This window comes from Drosophila innubila (genome assembly GCF_004354385.1).
Source record: "Drosophila innubila isolate TH190305 chromosome 3L unlocalized genomic scaffold, UK_Dinn_1.0 0_D_3L, whole genome shotgun sequence".
In the NCBI taxonomy this organism is placed as follows: Eukaryota; Metazoa; Arthropoda; class Insecta; order Diptera; family Drosophilidae; genus Drosophila; species Drosophila innubila.
In genome coordinates, this window is record NW_022995376.1 from 5,364,369 (window position 1) to 5,384,447 (window position 20,079).

General features: G+C 36.8%; 2 protein-coding genes across 2 annotated transcripts in view; one reads left to right on the forward strand and one right to left on the reverse strand.

The window, feature by feature from the left end:
- The window catches only part of LOC117786434 (elongation factor-like GTPase 1), a 93,004-nt gene that overhangs the window by 14,055 nt on the left and 58,870 nt on the right, over window positions 1–20,079 (reverse strand). The window lies entirely within an intron of this gene.
- On the forward strand, window positions 58–18,192 carry LOC117786436 (protein giant-lens). Its single transcript, XM_034624696.1, has 4 exons — window positions 58–1,241; window positions 15,636–16,231; window positions 17,056–17,227; window positions 17,297–18,192. The coding sequence occupies exons 1-4, from the start codon at window positions 741–743 to the stop codon at window positions 17,507–17,509; spliced, it is 1,482 nt and encodes a 493-aa protein (XP_034480587.1). The 5' UTR covers window positions 58–740; the 3' UTR covers window positions 17,510–18,192.

Below are 20,079 nucleotides of genomic sequence, written 5' to 3' on the forward strand. Positions count from 1 at the left end.
GAACGAGCGAACAGCAGAGCAAAGTTGCCGTCGTCGTTCGTTTTTCTGTTTGATCAGTTCGAAAAGTGAGGTTGCCCAGAGCAGACGACGACAACAACGAGACAACGACAACAACGCAGACGCAGACGCAACTAAAAACCGCATGCCACAAATACGTTGCGAGTCTACAAATTTAAAATCGCGTGTTTTTTGGTGCTACAATACATTAAAATATTATATAGAATAAATGTAAATGATAAATGTAAACAGCAGCAGCAATCGATAATCAATAATCGTTGATCGTTAAACCGTTGCCAAGTTAATCGTTAATCGTTCGGTTTTTTTGATCGTGTGCTTTAAACCTGATTTACACATACTACGTAATCGTGCAACGCGTATCGAGTTGTTGTTGTTTTGCTTGTTTGTTTGTTTGTTTGTGTTGCTTTTATATATGTAGCATGTGGGCGCGGGGAGAGCAACACAAAGCGGGGCAAAGAGTTTGCTGCGCTGACCAATGCTAATTTGAGACGAGAGCTGCAATCCCCCCCTGAAATTGTAGTAGAAGTAGAAAAATAACGAAAAACAATCAACGTTTCGATTTGCCAAGTCAACGACAACGACAACAACAACAACAGCTTACAAAACCCACAAAAAAATAAGAGAGAAAAAAGTGTCAATTACAACAGCCGCAACAGCAACACACCCAAAGACACACACAAACACACACACACACACACATACAGAGTTTGTTGTGTTTGACAATGGCCAGCATACATTTGCGATCGCTGCTGTTGTTGCAGCGGCGTCTCGACATGTTGCTGCTGTTGCCAATGCTGCTGCCAATGCTGCTGCTGTTGACGAGCGGCGCACAGAGCACGCGTCTACCGCTCGAGGTTTACGAGCTGACAGCAACGGCCAACAGCGATGAGCACAAAAGCTTGGAGTATACGATCTATGATGCCAAAGAGCCAACAGGTGCGCCAACAGCAACACCAGCAACAGCAACATCAACAACAACTACCACAACAACAACAACAGCTGCCACAGCAACATCAGCGGGCAGCAGCAGCACTGTTGCTGTTGTCAGCATCTCAGCGGAGCAGCAGTTGGAAACGGAGCCAGCCATATTGGCGAGTCGACGTGCGCGCCAAATGTTGCAGCAGCAACATCGATTGACCGGCAGCAGCAGCAGCAACAACAACAACAACAGGCATGCGCATGCATCCAACAGCAAGGATCTGCGTATACTCTATCAAGTGGGGGTAAGTTATCATGAGCTTAAATACCAAAAATATTGGTAAAGTTCAAAAAAATTAGAAAAAAAAAATTTTTAAAAAATATTAAGTTCAAAAAAATAGGCAGCCAAAAGATAAGGAAATTCAAATAAAACATAAAAATAACTACTTTGTCAATATAAAGAAAATATAGCTTTGATTATTCAGATTTCGAACGATATATAATATTTAAAAAGAAAAAAGATGCAATTTTCTATTAAACCAAATTGAATTGGAAAAATCACTATAATTTAATAGAAATAATTTGTAACCTTTAAATTGCAGTGAATTTTAAAAAGGCTTTACAAATTGTAGCCCTTTTAATTTTTATTTCCTTATTTTCCAATCAGATTTTTATTCACATAAAATAAAATATTTGATTTTTCCAAAATTTTCCCTTTAAGTTTTTGTACTCCAACTTTCATTTTTTTAAAACATTTTGTATCATTTAAGTTTCCTAATATTTATTTCCTAATAACAAACTTTTCATTGCTTAGTTTCTCATTTTTTTGTACCCCAATTTTGTTTATCTTAGTATTATTTATTCAAATTATTGCAGGGAATCAGTTGGCACAGCTAATATATAAAACTATGCACAGCTAATTACAGCAGCAACAGTTGCTGTTGTTGTTGTCGTAGCAGCAGCAGCAGCAGCAGCAACAACAACTGCATTGATCTATGCAAACAACTTGTCGGCGGTTGTTGCATAATGCAGCGACACCTGCTCAACAACTTTATGGTTGTTGTTGCCATATTGTAACTGGCTGCAATGCCCACGCCAGCAACAGCAACAGCAGCGACAGCAACATCAGGTTTTAAACTCAACTTTGGGGCTGGGCCCACGATTCTCGATTTATAAGCATTGTCTATATTTAGCCGACGCCCTAAAGAGATTGACGTTCTTAGCAGCTATTACACTTGACACCCACAAAACGGTTCAGTTTTTTTTCTTATTTTTTTTTATGGCATATTTAATTGCAACTGCAGCGGCAACAGCAACAGCAATTGCTTTATATGAAAAATGAAAGTTGTTTGTTGTTTCGCAGCGTTTTCCATGTCATTTGAGTAACATTGTTGTCGTTGTTGTTGTTGTCGTTGTCGTCGCATTTGATCAATTAAAGTCAACGATACCTTATAAACCAATTAGCGCCGCGGGTCAAGAGTTCAATGTTTTTATATGTGCCACCAGTTGTGGCACGAACTGTAGGCATGACTAAGCCAAGTTGTTGTTGCTGCCGATACGATACAATCTTTCCACGAACTCAAACAGCAGCACAACTGCAAATCCAACTACAAAACTGTTGATTCAATAAGCGTTCAATCAAAATTTCCTCACTTCTCTTTCCCTTTTACTCTCCCATAAATCAGGCAACTCGAAATATTACAGAGTGTTCAGTTAGTTTTAGACATTTGAAGCAATCCATTATGTCTAGTGTCCACTGTATAGTAAACACTCCCTAGTTAGTTTTTGTTGTTGTTCGTTGGCGTGAAATATCAACAGCAATCAACATAAAATATTGTCAATCTAAACAGCAACTAAAGACAAAAAACTCAGCAAAAATGTACATAAGAGTCGACAAAATGCATACCCTGTAATTAAAAAAAAGAGGCCAAGAAATTGGAAAAATTTAAAGTTTGAGAAATTTAGAAAATAAAGTCAAAAATTTATCGATAATAGGATAAAATTGGGAAAAGCTAGAAAATTGCTGAAATTATCAGATTTGTTATCAAATTTTTATATAATATAACTACAAAAATTTAATGAATAATTACTTACAATTACTAAATGGGGATAAGTCTTAAAAGTTTAAAATTATAGCATTTGATTAAAAAAATATGAAAATGATGGCTGAAATATGGAAAAAAAGAACTGTTCGATTTCTTATAAAGCTTCTCAAAAATGTTTCGGATTAAAAAATAAATATAACGTTCAGTAGATTTATTTCCATTTCAATCTTTATCTTAACTTCAAAGATGTTCATATTTCAACCAAATATTTTCATTTTCAGTTTAGCTATTCTAGAACTTTTCTTTTAGAATTTATATTAACTCATAGGAAAATTTATAGCACATAAAAGATATTTTGCTACTCTCAATTCAACTCTTTCTATCAAATTCTTTTGTTTTTATATTTCACAAAACACATTAGCGATCTTCTCACTAATATACCCCACGTCAGATCCTCACAGCATAGATCGCCGACTCAGTATGGTTTTTTAATTGTAGGAAAAGGGGAAGAAGGAGGACAGTGGGGGAGAGCCATCAGCATGGCCCATAAATTTTCAATCCGTATGTCTGCAATAAATTGTGAAGGCATCAAAACAACAACAAACCAAAAAAAAACAACACCCAAAATAGACAACAACAAAAAAAGCCAAAAATTCCTGTCGAGATTTTTGGAAGAGCTCGCATAAAATGGCTCAACAAATTAGAGGTAAAGTAAGAGATAGAGCGAGAGAGATGAAGTGTGAGACAGAGGCGAATAGATAAACTTTTTTTTCTTTATTTTTCTTGAAGAAGAAAACAAAAAGTTCCCATGCTTAAAAGCGCTAAACATTCAGTTCCGGTATTTAAAAATGTTTTCAACAATAACAACAACAAAACCAAAGAGGGAGAGATGAGACAGATGGGTGAGAGAGAGAGAGAGAGAGAGAAAGAGGTAAAGAGAGGGAGGGAAGAGCGAGCAAAGCTGAATGAAAGAAAATTCATGAATGAAATACGACGATGACGACGAAGCTGGCAAATGGAGAATTGTGTGGAGCGGAGATGAGGGAGCGAGAGGGGAGAGAAGGCAGAGACCGAATGAATGAAAACGTAAACGCTGATGAGCAGCGGCGGCGACGTCGACAGCGGCAGCGACAGCGACTGCGACTGCGACAGCGTTTCGCTTCGTTGGGCAAGTCAATCTATGAATGAATGGCAAAGCGACAGAGCGTCCAAATGTTGTTTGAATGGGTAATGCCAACAACAAGAACAACAAGACAGCAACAACAGCAACACAGTTAACAACAACAACAATCAGTGATTTGTTAGCCATATACAAGCAGATCAGCTACGCATATTTGGCTTAAACAACTTGAAAAGACGTCGACGTTGCGCGTGGCATGGCTAAAAGCAGGCAAAGCCAAAGCTGTTGTTGTGGCATGTGGCATGTGGCATGTAGACATTGAATGACACGAGCTAGCACCAACCAAAAAAAAAATCAAAGAGGCTGCTAGAAATTCCAATCGACTGAGAAATGCATAAACAAATCAAGCATAAACATGTCTCTACCAACTGTTTGTCCGTCTGTCTGTCTGTCTGTCTGTCCGTCTGCCTGTGCATTTGTTGTTCGACCAAAGTATTCGTCGTCGTCGTTTTTTTCTGTGGCTTGGCCCAGACACGTGGGTGCTTTTTATTGTTATCGCTGACCGAGTGCAGCCATGTGTGAAAATGCCATTTTTATTTATTTTTCAGCTATGTACGTATCTTTTTTTTTTCAAAAGCGCCTGGTCAACGTTGCGTATGCGTAATGTCCCAGTAGAAATATGTGTGTAGTAAATAAACAAGTTGTTTATCAAACGCTTGGACACGCCCACAACAACAACAACCACAACTATTGTCTAGTATAGTTTTTATTATTTCTTTCCAAGTATCGACACATATATTTTTTTTTTGCTAGCCTTTTCCTTCTTTTTATTCCCACTTCTCTAGTCGTTTTTTTATGCTAATTTCAAACGCAGGCATTCATCATAAAAGTCGCGTCATAAAATTTACGAGCTTTATCATAACTGCTTTTCAACAGGGCGTGTATCTGTGTATCTTTGTATCTGTAGCTGAAGCTCAGCAAGGTCAAATTGTAGATACTCTTCACAGCGAAGTTTATCGTTCAGTTATCACAAGACTTTTTGATCAATTTCTCAGCCAACTTTAAATTTCAGCTTCTTTTGCATTTTATTCATAATTTATTTCTTCATTTTTTTTAGATAGTTTTTTTTTTCTCTTTCCTTTCACGCCAAAGAATTTATTATTTTTTATGCTAAATTTAGAAATTATTCAATGTGAATCAACAGCGAAAACAAATGACCAAACAGAGTAGTGGAATAAGAACAAAACAGAAGCTGCGACTGTGGCATACACTGAAAGAAATCATAGAAAAAAATGTTGGAAAATAAATTATATTTTTTTATGAAAAAAATACGTTTGCTTTCTGAACAAACTTCAGTTTTTTGCAGTGTATTTATGTAAAAAACAAACAAATATAAATTTTAATAATGTCTTTAGCATTAGCATAAAACCTATAAAAACAACAATACTGATAGCTACAACATAGCACAATTATTCAGCTAAAAAAAATTCCAGTTCACAATTTCAGAGAGCTTCCATTGAGAAAAAAAATAAAATTATAACAACAACAGCAACAACATTGGGCTGAAAGCTACAACAACCTGAGCCAACGGATGTTCGATACCAAAAAACTAGTTTGCCCACTTTTATTTGGCCGTTGTTGTTGTTGTTGTTGCACCTATTGCTGCTGCTGCGGCTGCTGTTGCTGCTGTTGTTGTTGTTGTTGTCGTGTTTCTCGAGGCAATCGACTCAAGTTTGGATCTGGCGCGCGCGCCAAGTCAACTTTTTTTTGTCTATATTTCTTATTTTGCTTTTTATATACATATATATTTGACTTGTAACAATTTTTTGTGTTTAACAACAACAACAACAACGTTGTCTAGTTTCGTTCAAATTGTTGTTGTTGCCAGAAAGAGAAAAAAAACGCATTCGGGAAAATTCGAACGGAAATATTTTGCTGGCCGAGCGAGTTTCCGTTTCAGCCAAGACCTTGTTACAGTTATTGACGGACACGTTCCAATTTGGCTTGTTAGTGTTGCTGTTGTTGCTGTTGTTGCTGCTGCTATCTGTAAGTGTGCTAATTACGTGCCAAAGGCGCATTGTTTACAACAGCAGCAAAAATAAATAACTATAAATACGCAAACGGGGCGCGTATTGCTGTCGTCGATGTTGCTGTTGTTGTAGTTGCTGCTGCTGTTGATTCATTCATTCATAAAAACCGCGCGTGAGCAGCAACAGCAACAACAACAAGTGCGCATGTGTTCATTAAACAAAACAACAAGCGATCAGCGACGAGTCGAGACGGCAGCAACAACAGCAGCAGCAACAACAACTAAAACAACAGCAATTGCAGCTTGCTCGTAATTAACAGACACAACAGCAACAGCCAAAAAAGGCCACAACAAAAGCTACGCGCCATTGTTGCTGTTGTCATTCATTTAAAAATTGCGAAAAGCAGCAACAGCAACAGCAGCAACTTTTCATTCATAAAAATGCTGGGCAACAACAGCAACAATAGAGTATTGATTTATTTAGCTAAGCGTAAAAGGAGGCAACAGCAACAGTTGTTGCTGCTGCTGCTGCTGCTGCTGCTGCTGTTGCTTAGCCAGCAACATGTTTACAGTGCAAGCATCAACATTTTGCGGTTTGGCCAAAGCAACAATTACAAAAGATTGTTGCTGTTGTTGCAGTTGTTGTTGTTGTTGTTGTTGTTGTTGTTGTTGTTGTCTCCCCTTTTTGAATGAATGAATGAATTGCTTTTTTCCGTTTTGCGGCCACAGCAACAACAACTACAGCAGCAACATGCTGACTGAGGATGTGGATATGAATGTGGATGTGAATGTGGTTGTGAATGTGGTTGTGAATGTGGATGTGGTTAGTGGATGTCCGTGTGCGTAGACGTTCATTAATTGTGACGATCAACAAGCTACGCAAAATCCAGTGTTGTTGCTGCCAGCCAGCCAGCAACAATAACAATGGACAACAACAACATGCCAGTGCTCAATTGGCTGCAAGACACTGGGAAACCAGTTATAGTCAACAACCGTGTTCCTAACCAATTCAAAACTCTTTTGCCCCTCTTCAACAACTCTCCCTCGACAACAGCAACATACACAACAACAGCAACAACAGCAACAACTGACCGTTTTTTTTTTTTTTTGCTGTGGTTGCTTCCTTTTGGCATTTTTGCACTTTTATGAATGAAATTTTTATTTCTTTGCTGCTGTTGCTGCTGCATCACCGTTGTTGCTGTTGTTGTTGTTGTTGTTGAGGTTGGCATATTTCCGTTAAGGCGCGCCAAAGTGGCACGGCCAGTTGCAACCTCTTCCTCTTCCCATCACGTTGCTGCTGCTGCTTCCTCTTCCTTTTTGTTTTCAGCTACATTTTCAGCTCAAGTCTAAAAATCTGGGACTATGCTAAATATGTGTCTGAGCGTCAGAACAAACACGGATTCAAATTACTTCCGGCTCTCTTTTGCAGTTTATCTTTATCTCTCTCTCTCTCTCTTTTTTTTTTTATTATCTTTAACAGTTTTTCAATATTGAGCTAAATATATTTAATAGTTTTAAAAGCTTTTTCTATTATATAAACAATAAAAAAGCATCAAACCCAAATTAATTTATTTTACTGTATTTCTTTCAACTTATTTCTAAAAAAGTACACTGTCATTTATTTAAACTACAAAGCTTAGCAACTTATTTTGTAACTCTAACTATTTTCAATTTTATATTTCAAATTTTTTTAAACAACATTTTTATTGAAAGTGGTAGTTGACGACGTTGTTGTTGTTGATGTTAAAGTTATGTTTCAACTGTGGGAATAGGTTCCCTACTACCAGGACCAGGTTCACCAATAGGACTAGTGGTGACTGTTACAGTTGGATTAAGGGTGCCTGTTCCAGTTGGCGTTCCTGTAGAACTCCGTTTTACTCTTGAAATGCCATCCATGAAATAAAGGTCCTTCAAACTTAATTTTTTCAATTTATTATTGGTAGCCCAATTAGCTGAAAAACGAGCGGAGGCAACTATAGTTGCAAATATCGCGAAAAGCAGACAAATATAAACACCGCGCATCTTTGTGGCTAAATGCTGACTGTTAACTTGGCCAGCAAACTGCTCAGCTTTTATAGTGAGCCAAACAACACTTGAAATTATCAGGCAAGAGTTCAAGAGTTCATTATCAATTCAAAATTTATGCTTATTGATTCTATTTACAATTATTCTGCAAACACTTAACATTATTGTCAGATTTTTATACCCAGTAACCATGAGCTACAAAGGGTATGCTAACTTTGTGACAATGTGTGGAAAAAACATTCACATATTTTACTTTTTGCTTTTGCTTTTTTTATTTGCAATTTTATTTAAAGCAATTGAAATAAATAAATAAGGATAAAAACAAATGAGGTGTGAAATAAGTTCCTTGACAGACTTCATATTTCTGATCACCATCAACAGTCGATTCGACTACAGAATACCTCACAGTCGAGCTCACTTTTTTAGTTTATATAAATTTGTCGATTTTTGAATTTCATTTATTTTTTTTGGTATTAAAATCCAACATGCCCTCCAGCAAAATTCTCATTTAAGGGAGTAATAGCACCGTTACATTTCAATTGTTTGCTTAAGATCAATACGAGATCATCAACCCAAAGATCCAACTCAGCATTTCAAGTGCCACTTCTTACATCACATTACAGAAGAAAATCATTTTTTTTTTTGTAAACACCAATTTTTTATAGGTAGTTTATAGCAATGAGAAAAAAGTAAGACCATTTTTTGAATGTCTATATAAGTTTTCAGTTGACTAAGCAATTGATTTTTAGAAGTAAAATATGTTAATAATATTCATAATAAATTCAAAAATATTATGTGTGCATTAAATGTTCATTTTTCGTCGAGTTGATTTTTTTTTTTAAATTTTTTCCTAAATAATCCATTTTTAAATCTGCCTGATAATGTTTTTTTTGTTTTTTTTTATCAGACGTTTATTTAGTTAAGTTAGTGTTACATTCTGGAATCTTTGAAAACACATTTATTGCTAAACTTTTGAAATGTAAAGGAAAAAATAAATGTTTTGTATGTCATTAAGTCTTGGATAATGCAAAAAAAAAAAAAAAATGTCTTGGCGTCAGAACAAGCACTGAATTAGCTTACTTCCGGTTCTTTCTCTTTCTCTTTCTCTCGCTCTTTCTCTTTCTCTCTATTACTAGCTGCTGTCCAGTTCCAAAACCCATTTTAATGTTTTCATTGGAATTTCTTAGCTCCGAAAAACAAAAACAAAAACAGCAAGAACAATCTGAGAGCATTTTGAGGCGGATGAAGATTAAGTGGAAGTTACTGGCGCTGGCCTAAACAACTTCCGTGTGACTTCCGCAGCAACAACAGCAGCAACAACAACAACAGCAACAGCTTCTGCTTCTCTGGAGATGTAGAGAAGCTTCTCTTCTTCAATCTTTTGCCGCCGACTTCCGCTTGAAAAACAATTTTCAATTTTAATTGAATTTTCGTGTAAACAGCGTGAGGTGACCAAAAGAGCACTTCCGCTTAGAACTCTGCCACAGATTCTCTCTCTCTCTCTCTTTCTCTAGCTATATCTATCTCTATTTAAGCACTGGCCACATGTGCTGCAACAACAACGCCAGATTGCATAATTCTCAGTCATGGGGAAAATGTGAAAAAAAGAAAGAATACAAAAATTAACAACAGAAGGAAATGTATAGAAAAATCATTAACGCACAGACAAAAGATAACAGTTGCAAGATAGAGAGAGAGAGAGAGAGAGAGAAACAGTGAGAGAGAGGTGCAACAGGAAGGTTGCAACAACAACTACCTGCCACAGCGGCAGACACTTGTGCCAGGCGGCTGCCACACAGCCAGCTAACGGTCTGCGAGATCAGCAGCAGCAGCAGCAACAACAATTGCAACAACAGCAGCAGCAGCAACAACAGCAACATCTTTGCCTCAACGGCGCATGTGCAGCAGCCGTCTCGAGTCCTCCGTCCTCCTTGCTCCGTCCTTTAGACTTCATCCTCTCTGCTCCTTCCTCCTTTCTGCATCCTCCTTCTCCTGCGTCGTCTGTCGATCGTGTGCGTCTTTGTGCGTCAACGCCCTCATGGGAACCAAACACTGCCTGCCACAAAATGCTGCAAGCAACTGTTCAACTCTCAGGCATTCTTTGCATGACATCGCATCTTCCGGCATTCACAAATTTATGTCACTGATTGGCAACACACACACACACTCGCACACACACACTCGCACACACACACTCGCACACTCGCACACACACATCCCTTTGTGGCAAGTCCTTTTGTTGTATTTTGCGCACGTCATGTCAAGCGTTTTTGGGTTATTGATAGCGGCAGGTGCACACTGGCTACAGTGTTCCCTCCCCTCCCCTACCCTCTCCAAGTACAGTGTGCACTGCCTATGTCAGCTCAGCTCAAATTACGCGACAATCAAAGGCTTCCCCCCAACCCCAAATGCTGAGCTAATGAGTGGCAGCTAACGTGGGGCACAAACAAAAGCCTTTAGAGCCGTTGCATTGGCATGTCAGCTATGCAGCAAGTACCGCTCTCTCTTCCTCTCTCTCTACCACAAGAAGAACAACAACTAGCAGAAAAGACTACAGTTGAGAGAAGCCAACTGTGAGAGACCCTGTATTTTTTCTGTAAAATAAAGCAATTGTAATATTTAAGTTTAACATAATTCTAATAAAAAAAATATGTTTTTTTAAAACTAAAAAGCTTCTAAAAAGCGGACTCGAACCCAGAGCCACAGCTGCAAAAATCGTTCACACTTCCCACCAAGCCAAGAGAGCCTACATTTAGTCATATCCCAAATTAGTTTACAGAACTGAAATTAATCTAATAATTCTTGGTTTGTTTAATTCGTTTAATAACTATTACTTTCTCAAATTTCAAAATATCTCTATGACAAAAATTTAGCTGCGCTTTGAAAAACCACCCTAAATATTTAGTTTGCTGGGGTATTATTTTTTGCGAGAGAATGTCAAATGGAATATCTTCGGTATTTCTGATTCAAACATAACTAAATTTTCAGAACAAATCTCGTTGACAGTAAGCTTTGTGCATAACCAATCTAAAATGTTCCTATTTAAATCCTCTCGAAATGGAGCGTTATTTCGGAAACTAAAGTACTTGGAAAAAAAATTCTAGCATATTCTAAAAAAAGGCTAAAAAAATGATGTTAGGCATGTTTGAGAATATACTAAATTTGCTAGCTTTAGCTCTTATAGTTTATGTTATCTAGGTGTTCTTGTGAATAAAGAGAAAGACGGATAGACGGATAGAATGACGTTTATAACATGCTTAAAGACTTCGCTGCTTGAGAATTTATTTAATTTTTAAGGTCAGAGTTGCCTGCTTCTGCCAATCGTAATAGACCTCTTCTTACTTGTACAGTACAGGGTCTTAAAAATTGTACAAGTCATTGTCATGTTGAGGCAAGCAGCTTCCGGTGCCTCGCGCATCTCTCTTGAGGCGAAAGACAAATTCCAAACATGCCCCCAACCACATGAGGCATGACGAGAGTTGTTGTTCTTCTTATTGTTGTTCTTGTTGCTGCTGTTGCTGTTGTTGTTGTTGGGGTTCTTGGGGGTTAATTCGATTCAATTAAATGAGCGTGCGTAAAACCCTTTGACAGCTCTTAAAAATGTCCCCTCTTACCACTTCAAAGCCCCCCTCCTTCAATGCCACTTCAATTCAATTCCAAACACGACACTGTGTTGAAAATGTGTTGTTACTTTGAATTGAATGCCAAAAGTCATTCAAAAGTTGCACACTGCTTGCCGCATCACGTTGCAAGCTGACCAGCTGTATGCTACATTCATTGTCTGCACTCAGCTTCCGTTTTCCCTCCCTCTCTCTCTCTTTCTGACCCTCTCCCCTTTCACCTTCTTTGCTGCACTTTGACACATGAGGCTAATTGTTTGTGGAGCACGCGCGAGCAAATTATAAAGTGTCGCAATGTGGCAGCAACAGCAGCTCCCATTTCTACTCGTATCTGCTCTTCAGCTTCCCTTTTCCCCTTTTGCTCTCTGTGTGTTTGCCGCGTTAAACCGGAAATCCGGTGTGAATGTCTATCTCGCTCTGTCTCTATCTCTTCTCTTCTCTCTCTTAGTGTTTGTTTTCTTTTAGCAGCAACTTTTACTGCCTTAACTTAACAGCAACTTTCTTGGCTTGAACTTTACTTCTGCTGACTTTGCTCTTCTCCCTTTTCTCTCCCCTCTCTCCCTCTCCTATCTTCTATCTATTGCTTCTCTCTGGAAGATTTCGCTTAACAGACTGCGAGATGAGCACACGTCATTGGAATGTTTGCCCAAAATTCTAGCAGCAATTTTGCATATTAATATTTAAAACTCTCTTTTCCCTTTTTCTCTCACTCTCTCTCTCTCTCTCTCACTCCCTCTCAAGTGGCACTTCCACTCCAGTTCTCTCACCGAAATAAAAACAAAAGACAGAAGGAAATGAGGGGGCAGCAACGTATAACGGGGCGGGGGGAAGACGCGACTGCTCGAATTTCAAAGAATTTCCCACGCTGCTTACAGCGATTTCTCAAGGAGTTCAAGCTCCTTACATAAGTATATCCTGCCTTTAGCACGACAAAGGTTTCCCTCAAGTGGAATCCTTAGGAATCCTAGAGGGCGGGCAGAAAGAGAGGGGATATATGGAAAAATGTTTGAATCTGAGCAGCGCACAAAAACAAAACATTGTCAACAAAGGGTTAAGGCTCAAAGCAAGTAAGAATGCGACAATTAAGGTGATAGACTGTTAGATGCCCAGTATTTTGTTAACCTGTGTTTGATTATGTTACCATAAATGAAAAAAACACTAAAGAAAAAAATAACAAACAAAAAATACAAAATAAAAAATATATAAAGTATATATAATTCAAAGAAGTATAAATAAAAATATTAAAAATAACTAAAAACAAATGAAAAGCAAAAATAAATTAAAAAGAAAAATATTTGTACAAAAAATAATTATGAAAACATTTAAGAAAGGAAAAATACTCATTCAGAATTAAACTGAGTGTATTCGCTTAGCCTGTAATACAAAATATATTCTAAACCCAAAAAATATTCTAAATATCTTAAAAAAAAATATCTGCTAGAATAGTTCCTTGCCAAAATATATTTTTTTATCTGATTTAAAAACCGGAACTTTTGCAGACTAAAAACACATTATTTATTTAAGAAATAATTAATATTCTAAAGCATTTAAATAATATGTGCTTGATATTGGATTAAAGTAAAGAGCCAAACAATGTCACAAACCCATAAGCCTTTATGCCCTTTTGAGTACTGGGGAGCACACAGGAACTAGCTAACAGAATGCAGCTGTTGCCAGAGGCGGGGGCAGAGTGGCAGAGGGGCAGGGGGGCAGGTGCAGCTGCGAGTTGAACTAAACCGAAATCCTGTCAAACGGAAAATAAAAGTAGGTCAAAAACGCGTGGGAAACGCGCAATGCGGAAGTAAATGCTGAACGGAAGTAAATAAAACTAATAAAGAGCGGCAGCAAAGAAGTAGATAAAGAGAACAAGGAAGTCGGCAGACTACTTCCGCGAAAGAGAGAGAAAAGGAGTGCAAGAGAGAGAGAGAGAGAGTGAGTTAGTGGTAAAGGTAAAAGGTCAGGGCAGGCAACCTGTTTTGGCTTTGGCTTCGGTTTACTTCCTGTTCTGCCCAGCACAGTGTTAATCCCTTTTGAAGGCAAACAACAACAACGAGAGTGTGAGTGTGTGTGTGTGTGTGTGTAAGTATGCGTGTGTGTGATCAGCACTTACTTATTTATTTACATCCGTTTGGCTCGTCTGCACTAAATCACTTCCGGACTTCCGGTTCGTCACGGACTCGCTAAGTAGATATCGAAAGGCAGACTTAGAAAAGAGAGGCAGGAACATGGAACAGGGAACAGGAGAGGGAGTAGGACTAGCTGGCCTAAAGGACGCTCAGGTAGCGGCAAAACTCAGGCAGGTGCAACTCTGCAAACTAAAAACGATGCCTATTGATTTCATTATAAAAATAATTTGAATACAAATCAGAAAAGAAATAGTAGAAAAAAAAAACAGAAATACACACACACAAAATCAAATTGAAATCGAAACCAAACAAAAGAACAACAACAACAAAAAGAACCCCCCAAAAAAATGTAGAAGAGAGAAGATGAAGTAGAATAAGAGTAAATGTCAAAAAGGTACGAGTTGAAAAACAGTTCCACTTAAAAAATTGATTGCTTTCGATAAGTTCATTGGAAACCTGTGGATGTTGTTCGTCTTATGGATGTTGCTGTTGTTATCGAAGTTGTTGCTGTTGTCACTGAAGTGCCATACAATAAAATCAAATGAGAAAGGACAATGTTTAAGAAGCAGCAACAACACATAATAAAAAACGAAGCGAATCGAAAAACGAAACGAAAGAAAAACAAAAACTATAGTCCACAGTTGCTAGTTGGATTTTATGTTTATAGCCAGCAGCAACAACAACAACAGCAATAACAAAGACAACAACAGCTAGTAACATAAGCTTTTATGGTTAACTGTGTAAAAGGACCAAAGGATTAAATAAACAAGCGACAACATATATGACAAAATGGTAGAAATTCAACGTTAGGAATTCAATTAATAAAAGTATCTCGGCAAACTAGCTGAGTGGCCCAAACAAACACTCATAACACTCACAAATATTCACAACACTCACACACAACTCGAGCATAGAGAGTTTAGATAGGATTCCTATGTTAATCATGCCTGAAGTAGGGGAATCCCCTGCAGAATACTCCCACTGAATGCTGTGAATGCTGTAAATTTGGCTGTGAATGGCCACTTGAAAAGTTCAAGCAAATCCAATGAATGAAATTATTTCAATGTCTTTTCTCGACTAGCCACTTATTTATGCAAATGTTGCCCATTGAAGCTCATTTACAGTGCCTCAAAATGTGAGCGTCTGCTGTCATTTAAACTACCAAAAAAAAAACTCTATTAACGGATTTGATATCTACCAAAATTGACGATTATTTAAAAATATTTATATATTTTAATGCTAAAAATTAGACATAAAAATTGATTTGGTAATTTCTTGATTTTTGCCCTTCCAAATATGTTTTAGTTTTTATTCTATTAGTATTTGATATCTACCAAAATTGAGTTTAATTTACAAATATTTATATATTTTAATGCCAAAAATTAGATATAAAAATTAATTTGGTAATTTCTTCATTTCATGCCCTTCCAAATATGTTTTAGTTTTTATTCTATTAGTATTTGATATCTACCAAAATTAACGATTATTTAAAAATATTTATATATTTTAATGAAAAAATTAGATATTAAAATTGATTTGGTAATTTCTTAATTTTTGCCCTTCCAAATATGTTTTATTTTTAATTTAATTAGTAGTGGTAGTAGTATTACAATTTTATTAAACTTTTAAAACGTAATTTAATCATTTTTGAAAAGTAATTATATGCTAATAAATTTAAATTAAATTCATAGATAAAGAAATAAATTAACACGACCCAAATCTTCTTCATTTCAGGACTCTGAGGATGATTTGCCCGTGTGTGCACCCAATGCAGTCTGCTCCAAGATCGATCTCTATGAGACACCTTGGATTGAGAGACAATGTCGTTGTCCGGAATCCAATAGGATGCCCAACAATGTCATAGTGCATCATCATGAGCATCCACATGCTGCACGTGCTGCAATTGAGACCCAAAAGTATCGCAATTACTACGAGAAGGAGAAATTGTTGCAACACAAGCGTTTGCTGCTCAGCGAGTTTCAGGACAAGAAATTCGAGAGTTTGCATCTGAAGAAACTGATGCAGAAACTGGGCGCAGTTTATGAGGATGATTTGCAACTGCAGTCGGGAGATTACTTGGAACGTTCGCCGGACTACAATGAAGCCTTGCCGGCACCGGGTTATGAGGAGCTGACGGACAACGAGTTGCCACAAAAGCCGTCACGTGGTTCGGCGCATATGCGTCATTCGGGACATCGGGGATTGAAGGAAACTGCGAGCTTTATTGGCGGCTGTCCGAGCAGTTTGGGTATGGATGATGGACACACGATTGCAGATAAAACCCGACACTACAAACTCTGTCAACCGGTGCACAAGTTGCCCATTTGCAAGTAAGTGAAACAAGGGATTGAGAGGGTAGTATGATAAGTAATTGGCCTAGGTGGGAAAAGCTGCTAGTTTGTATGTAAAAAATTAAATTTTGTATTTTTTGACATTCCGCTTAGGCTTAGTATTTAAAAACAAGTGAGAAAGGCTATAGTCGAGATTTTGACCATACCCGTTACTTATTTCAATATATATAAAAGTACTTTAAAGAAATTACTACCTAATAAAAACTACTGCATACTTTTAGGTGATTGTATTGAAATAATAACTTTATGAATAACTTTGGTTAGCTATTACTACCGTTCTATTTGTCCGATCTTGCTGCGGTTAAGTGATATTATAGATAATATTAACAGCTAACGTTAATTTCCATAAAAACTGTATTATCTTAAAAACTGTGGGTGTGGTGGGATTTACAGAAATCTGTGTGCCAAATTTGGTATCTCTATCTATTATAGTTTCTTAGATTTAGGCGCTCACACGGACGGACAGACAGACAGACGGACAGATAGACGGACAGACGAATAGACAGACAGACAGACAGACAGACGTACAGACGGACAGACAGACAGACGGGCAGACACACATGACTATATCGACTCCGCTGTTGATGCTGATCAAGAATATACATACTTTATGGGGTCGGATATGCCTCCTTCTCCCTATTACATAACGTTACATATTTTTTAAATAACGGGTATAAAAAAAACTTTAATTTTCATCATCTGATAGACTACAGAAAAGAGAAAATAATTTAGTTTAGTTAGTTATTTATGCCCAGAATTAATCTGCAACCCTTACTAATAACTTTTTTCACTTTCTTTCTCAGGCACTTTCGTGATTACACCTGGACTTTGACCACAGCTGCGGAGTTGAATGTCACTGAGCAAATTGTGCATTGTCGTTGTCCCAAGAATTCAGTTACCTATCTGACCAAACGTGAGCCTGTTTCCAATGAAAACACAGCCTATCGTTATCGCTTTGCCTGCTCCCCACTGACGGTAAGTCCACCTTTATTCTCTCTAGCGAAACTTCAACTAATTATAAATAATTTATTTTTTAATTTACAGCGCCTTCGCTGCCAACGCAAGCAGCCTTGCAAGCTGTTCACGGTGAGAAAACGTCAGGAGTTTCTGGACGAGGTCAACATCAATTCGCTGTGTCAATGTCCCAAAGGTCATCGCTGTCCCAGCCATCATACGCAGTCGGGTGTTTTAGCGGGCGAGAGTTTTCTGGAGGATAACATACAAACCTATTCGGGTTATTGCATGGCCAACGATTGAATTTTGAAAAAAGAAACTTCCCCTTATTTCCCCTAAAACTCTGCTGCAGCAGCTACTAAATATATATATTTATAAATATATGGGCTATATATAGGTTTATCTAGGACTATGCTTATAAGTCGACTGAGCCAATTGAGTCTCGCCAAGTTAACAATTAAACTGAAACTAAAACTACAACTACAAATATAACTAACGAGCAATTATGTGTGTGTGTATGTGCGGTCTGTGTGTGCGTGTGTATAATTTGTTGCTTTGTGTGTGTGTAAAGGGTTTTTTTGTTTTTAGTTGCTACCAAAATTTGGTCATACATATATCATAAACAAATAATCTTTAAATAATTTAAAAACATATATGCGTAAATATAAATATTTAATTAGTTCTAAGGCGCAGTTTGTTATACAAATCATTTGTAATGAATATTTATAAAAAAGCGTTCTTAAATCTGTAACATAGCATCCCCTAACTATCTGTCTCACTCTCTTTTTCCCTCTCTTTCTCTTATTAATTGTATATATTATACGCAGTCCAAACTCCCATGCGTGCCAAATTAGTATGCAGTTTAATTTATATTTTTGTTTCCTCTTACTTTTGATTAATTCCTTAAATAAACATACTAAACAAAAAGTTGTACAGTTAGAAACTGTTTTACAGGCAGCAGCAATTTTTAGAACGAATCATGGCAAGAACAAAATACCGAGAATATATATTTGCTTTAATATTTTTATGAAAATATATATAAATTTAATATTAATCATAATCATAATCCACGAGCGATTAAATTAAGCGCATATGTAAAATTATATTTCAATTGTAAAATTTACTTTTGTATCTTTAATATAATATTGTAATCAAATTTCACCCTAATAATTCCTTCTACAAGTATTAGGCATGATATTCCCAGCAGTCGACGTGTGTTTTTATTATTTTATATATATTTCTGTATAAAGGCCAAGACGAGCAAAAAATAAATTTTAAATTATGCACGAAATATGAAATTAAATATTTCAAATATATTTAATGTTTTTTTATTTAAAATTAAAACGGTCTATATAATTTATAATGAAGTTGACAGTTTAATAAAGGGTTATACTAAATCTGAATGCGGCATAATTTAAAATAAATTCAAAGTTTAGTACAAAATTATTTTCGCCCATAAAACTGTGCTATGATTTTTTATAATAACAAATAACAAAACTCCTATAATGATACACAAAAATCATAAGGCAATTATTTTAATTTGAATATAGTAATTAAGTAAATTAATTAATAAATTCTAAAATATTAAATCATGTTATCCTTATACTTCATCACACATTTAATTTAAGTTCGCAGCCGAAAAGTATGCAACAAAAATGTTGCGCCCTAAACACATTCAATACTTTCTCACAGCCAAAAAAAAAATGGTTTGAAACCTTGCTAAGTGCATACCAACTGCTAAAAATTTAAATTCAAAGCAATTGCAGCAGATGGAATTAAAGCAGATTGAAAAGCTAAACAGAATAAAGAATTTGAAAATAAATAAAGCAAAAAAAGCAGACACACTTCTGCATATAATTCATTCTTGGGCTTTATTGTCTGTCTGCGGGGTATTCAAGCACAAAGTATGACTATTTCCTGGCAATTAAAATATAAAAAAAAATATATATAACGTTGTGGATACAGCAGCTGAAAAATGCAAATTATTATTGAATACCGAACGAACGAGGCAAGCAAATGGCTAACAGCAAATAGATGGCTAGAAAGGCAGCCAGCGGTAATATAATTAAATAAATGGCACAGCAAATAGACAATAACTGGGAAGTTGCTCCGGTTTGGGGGGCGGTGGGTGTTGCCATGCCACAAATTCAATTAACGTGCGTCGACGGCAAAAAGAAAAAAATTACTGCATAAAAAAAGACGGACACGTAAAAAAATTATCAAGAAACAAGCATATAAAAAAGTTTCAAGTGTAAAAAACGAGGTGTAAAAACACAGCGTGGCGAAAAAAAAAAGTAAATCGTAAAAGTCAAACAAAACCAAACACCAAGCGACAACAACAACAACAACAACAACAACAATTGCTAACATAGTCGAAAGAGGAGCAGTTTTTGTTTTTACGACTTCAACCGGAAGCTAAACGCGTTAAAAACTCGACTATAACAACAGTAACAACAGCAACAACAAAAAACCAACACCCAGAAGAACTGTTAGCCCAGTCTTTAGATTGGTAGATTGCGAGTCTCAGGTCCAGGTCTTTTGGCCATGCAATTACAGCTGACACTCGCATATGGTCTTTAAAATGCATAAACTCCAAATTATTATTAATAATAATAAAATCATATACATTTAATGACCCCTTAAAGTGCGTCTAATTGGTGAGAAGAAATGCCATAAAAGATTCTCTTAAGCACATCCAAAATTCCAACTCCCCCTTTGCCATCCTCCATCTTTTACTCCAACTCAAGCAGACAGAATGAGCACAGTTGAAACAGCATCAAGACATAAGACATTTATAGCATTATAAGATGAAAGGGAGGAAAAGATTGAGGGAGACAATCTCGGTCTCTCCTCAGGCAGTCTTCGTTTGGGGC

What these genes read in the sequence shown, in the direction of transcription:
- LOC117786436 (XM_034624696.1), top strand. Translation starts at nt 741, where the DNA reads ATGGCCAGCATACATTTGCGATCGCTGCTGTTGTTGCAGCGGCGTCTC. An exon ending in CACAAGTTGCCCATTTGCAA is followed by an intron (nt 16,232 to 17,055) that starts GTAAGTGAAACA and finishes TTTCTTTCTCAG; the next exon opens with GCACTTTCGTGATTACACCT. An exon ending in TTGCCTGCTCCCCACTGACG is followed by an intron (nt 17,228 to 17,296) that starts GTAAGTCCACCT and finishes TTTAATTTACAG; the next exon opens with CGCCTTCGCTGCCAACGCAA.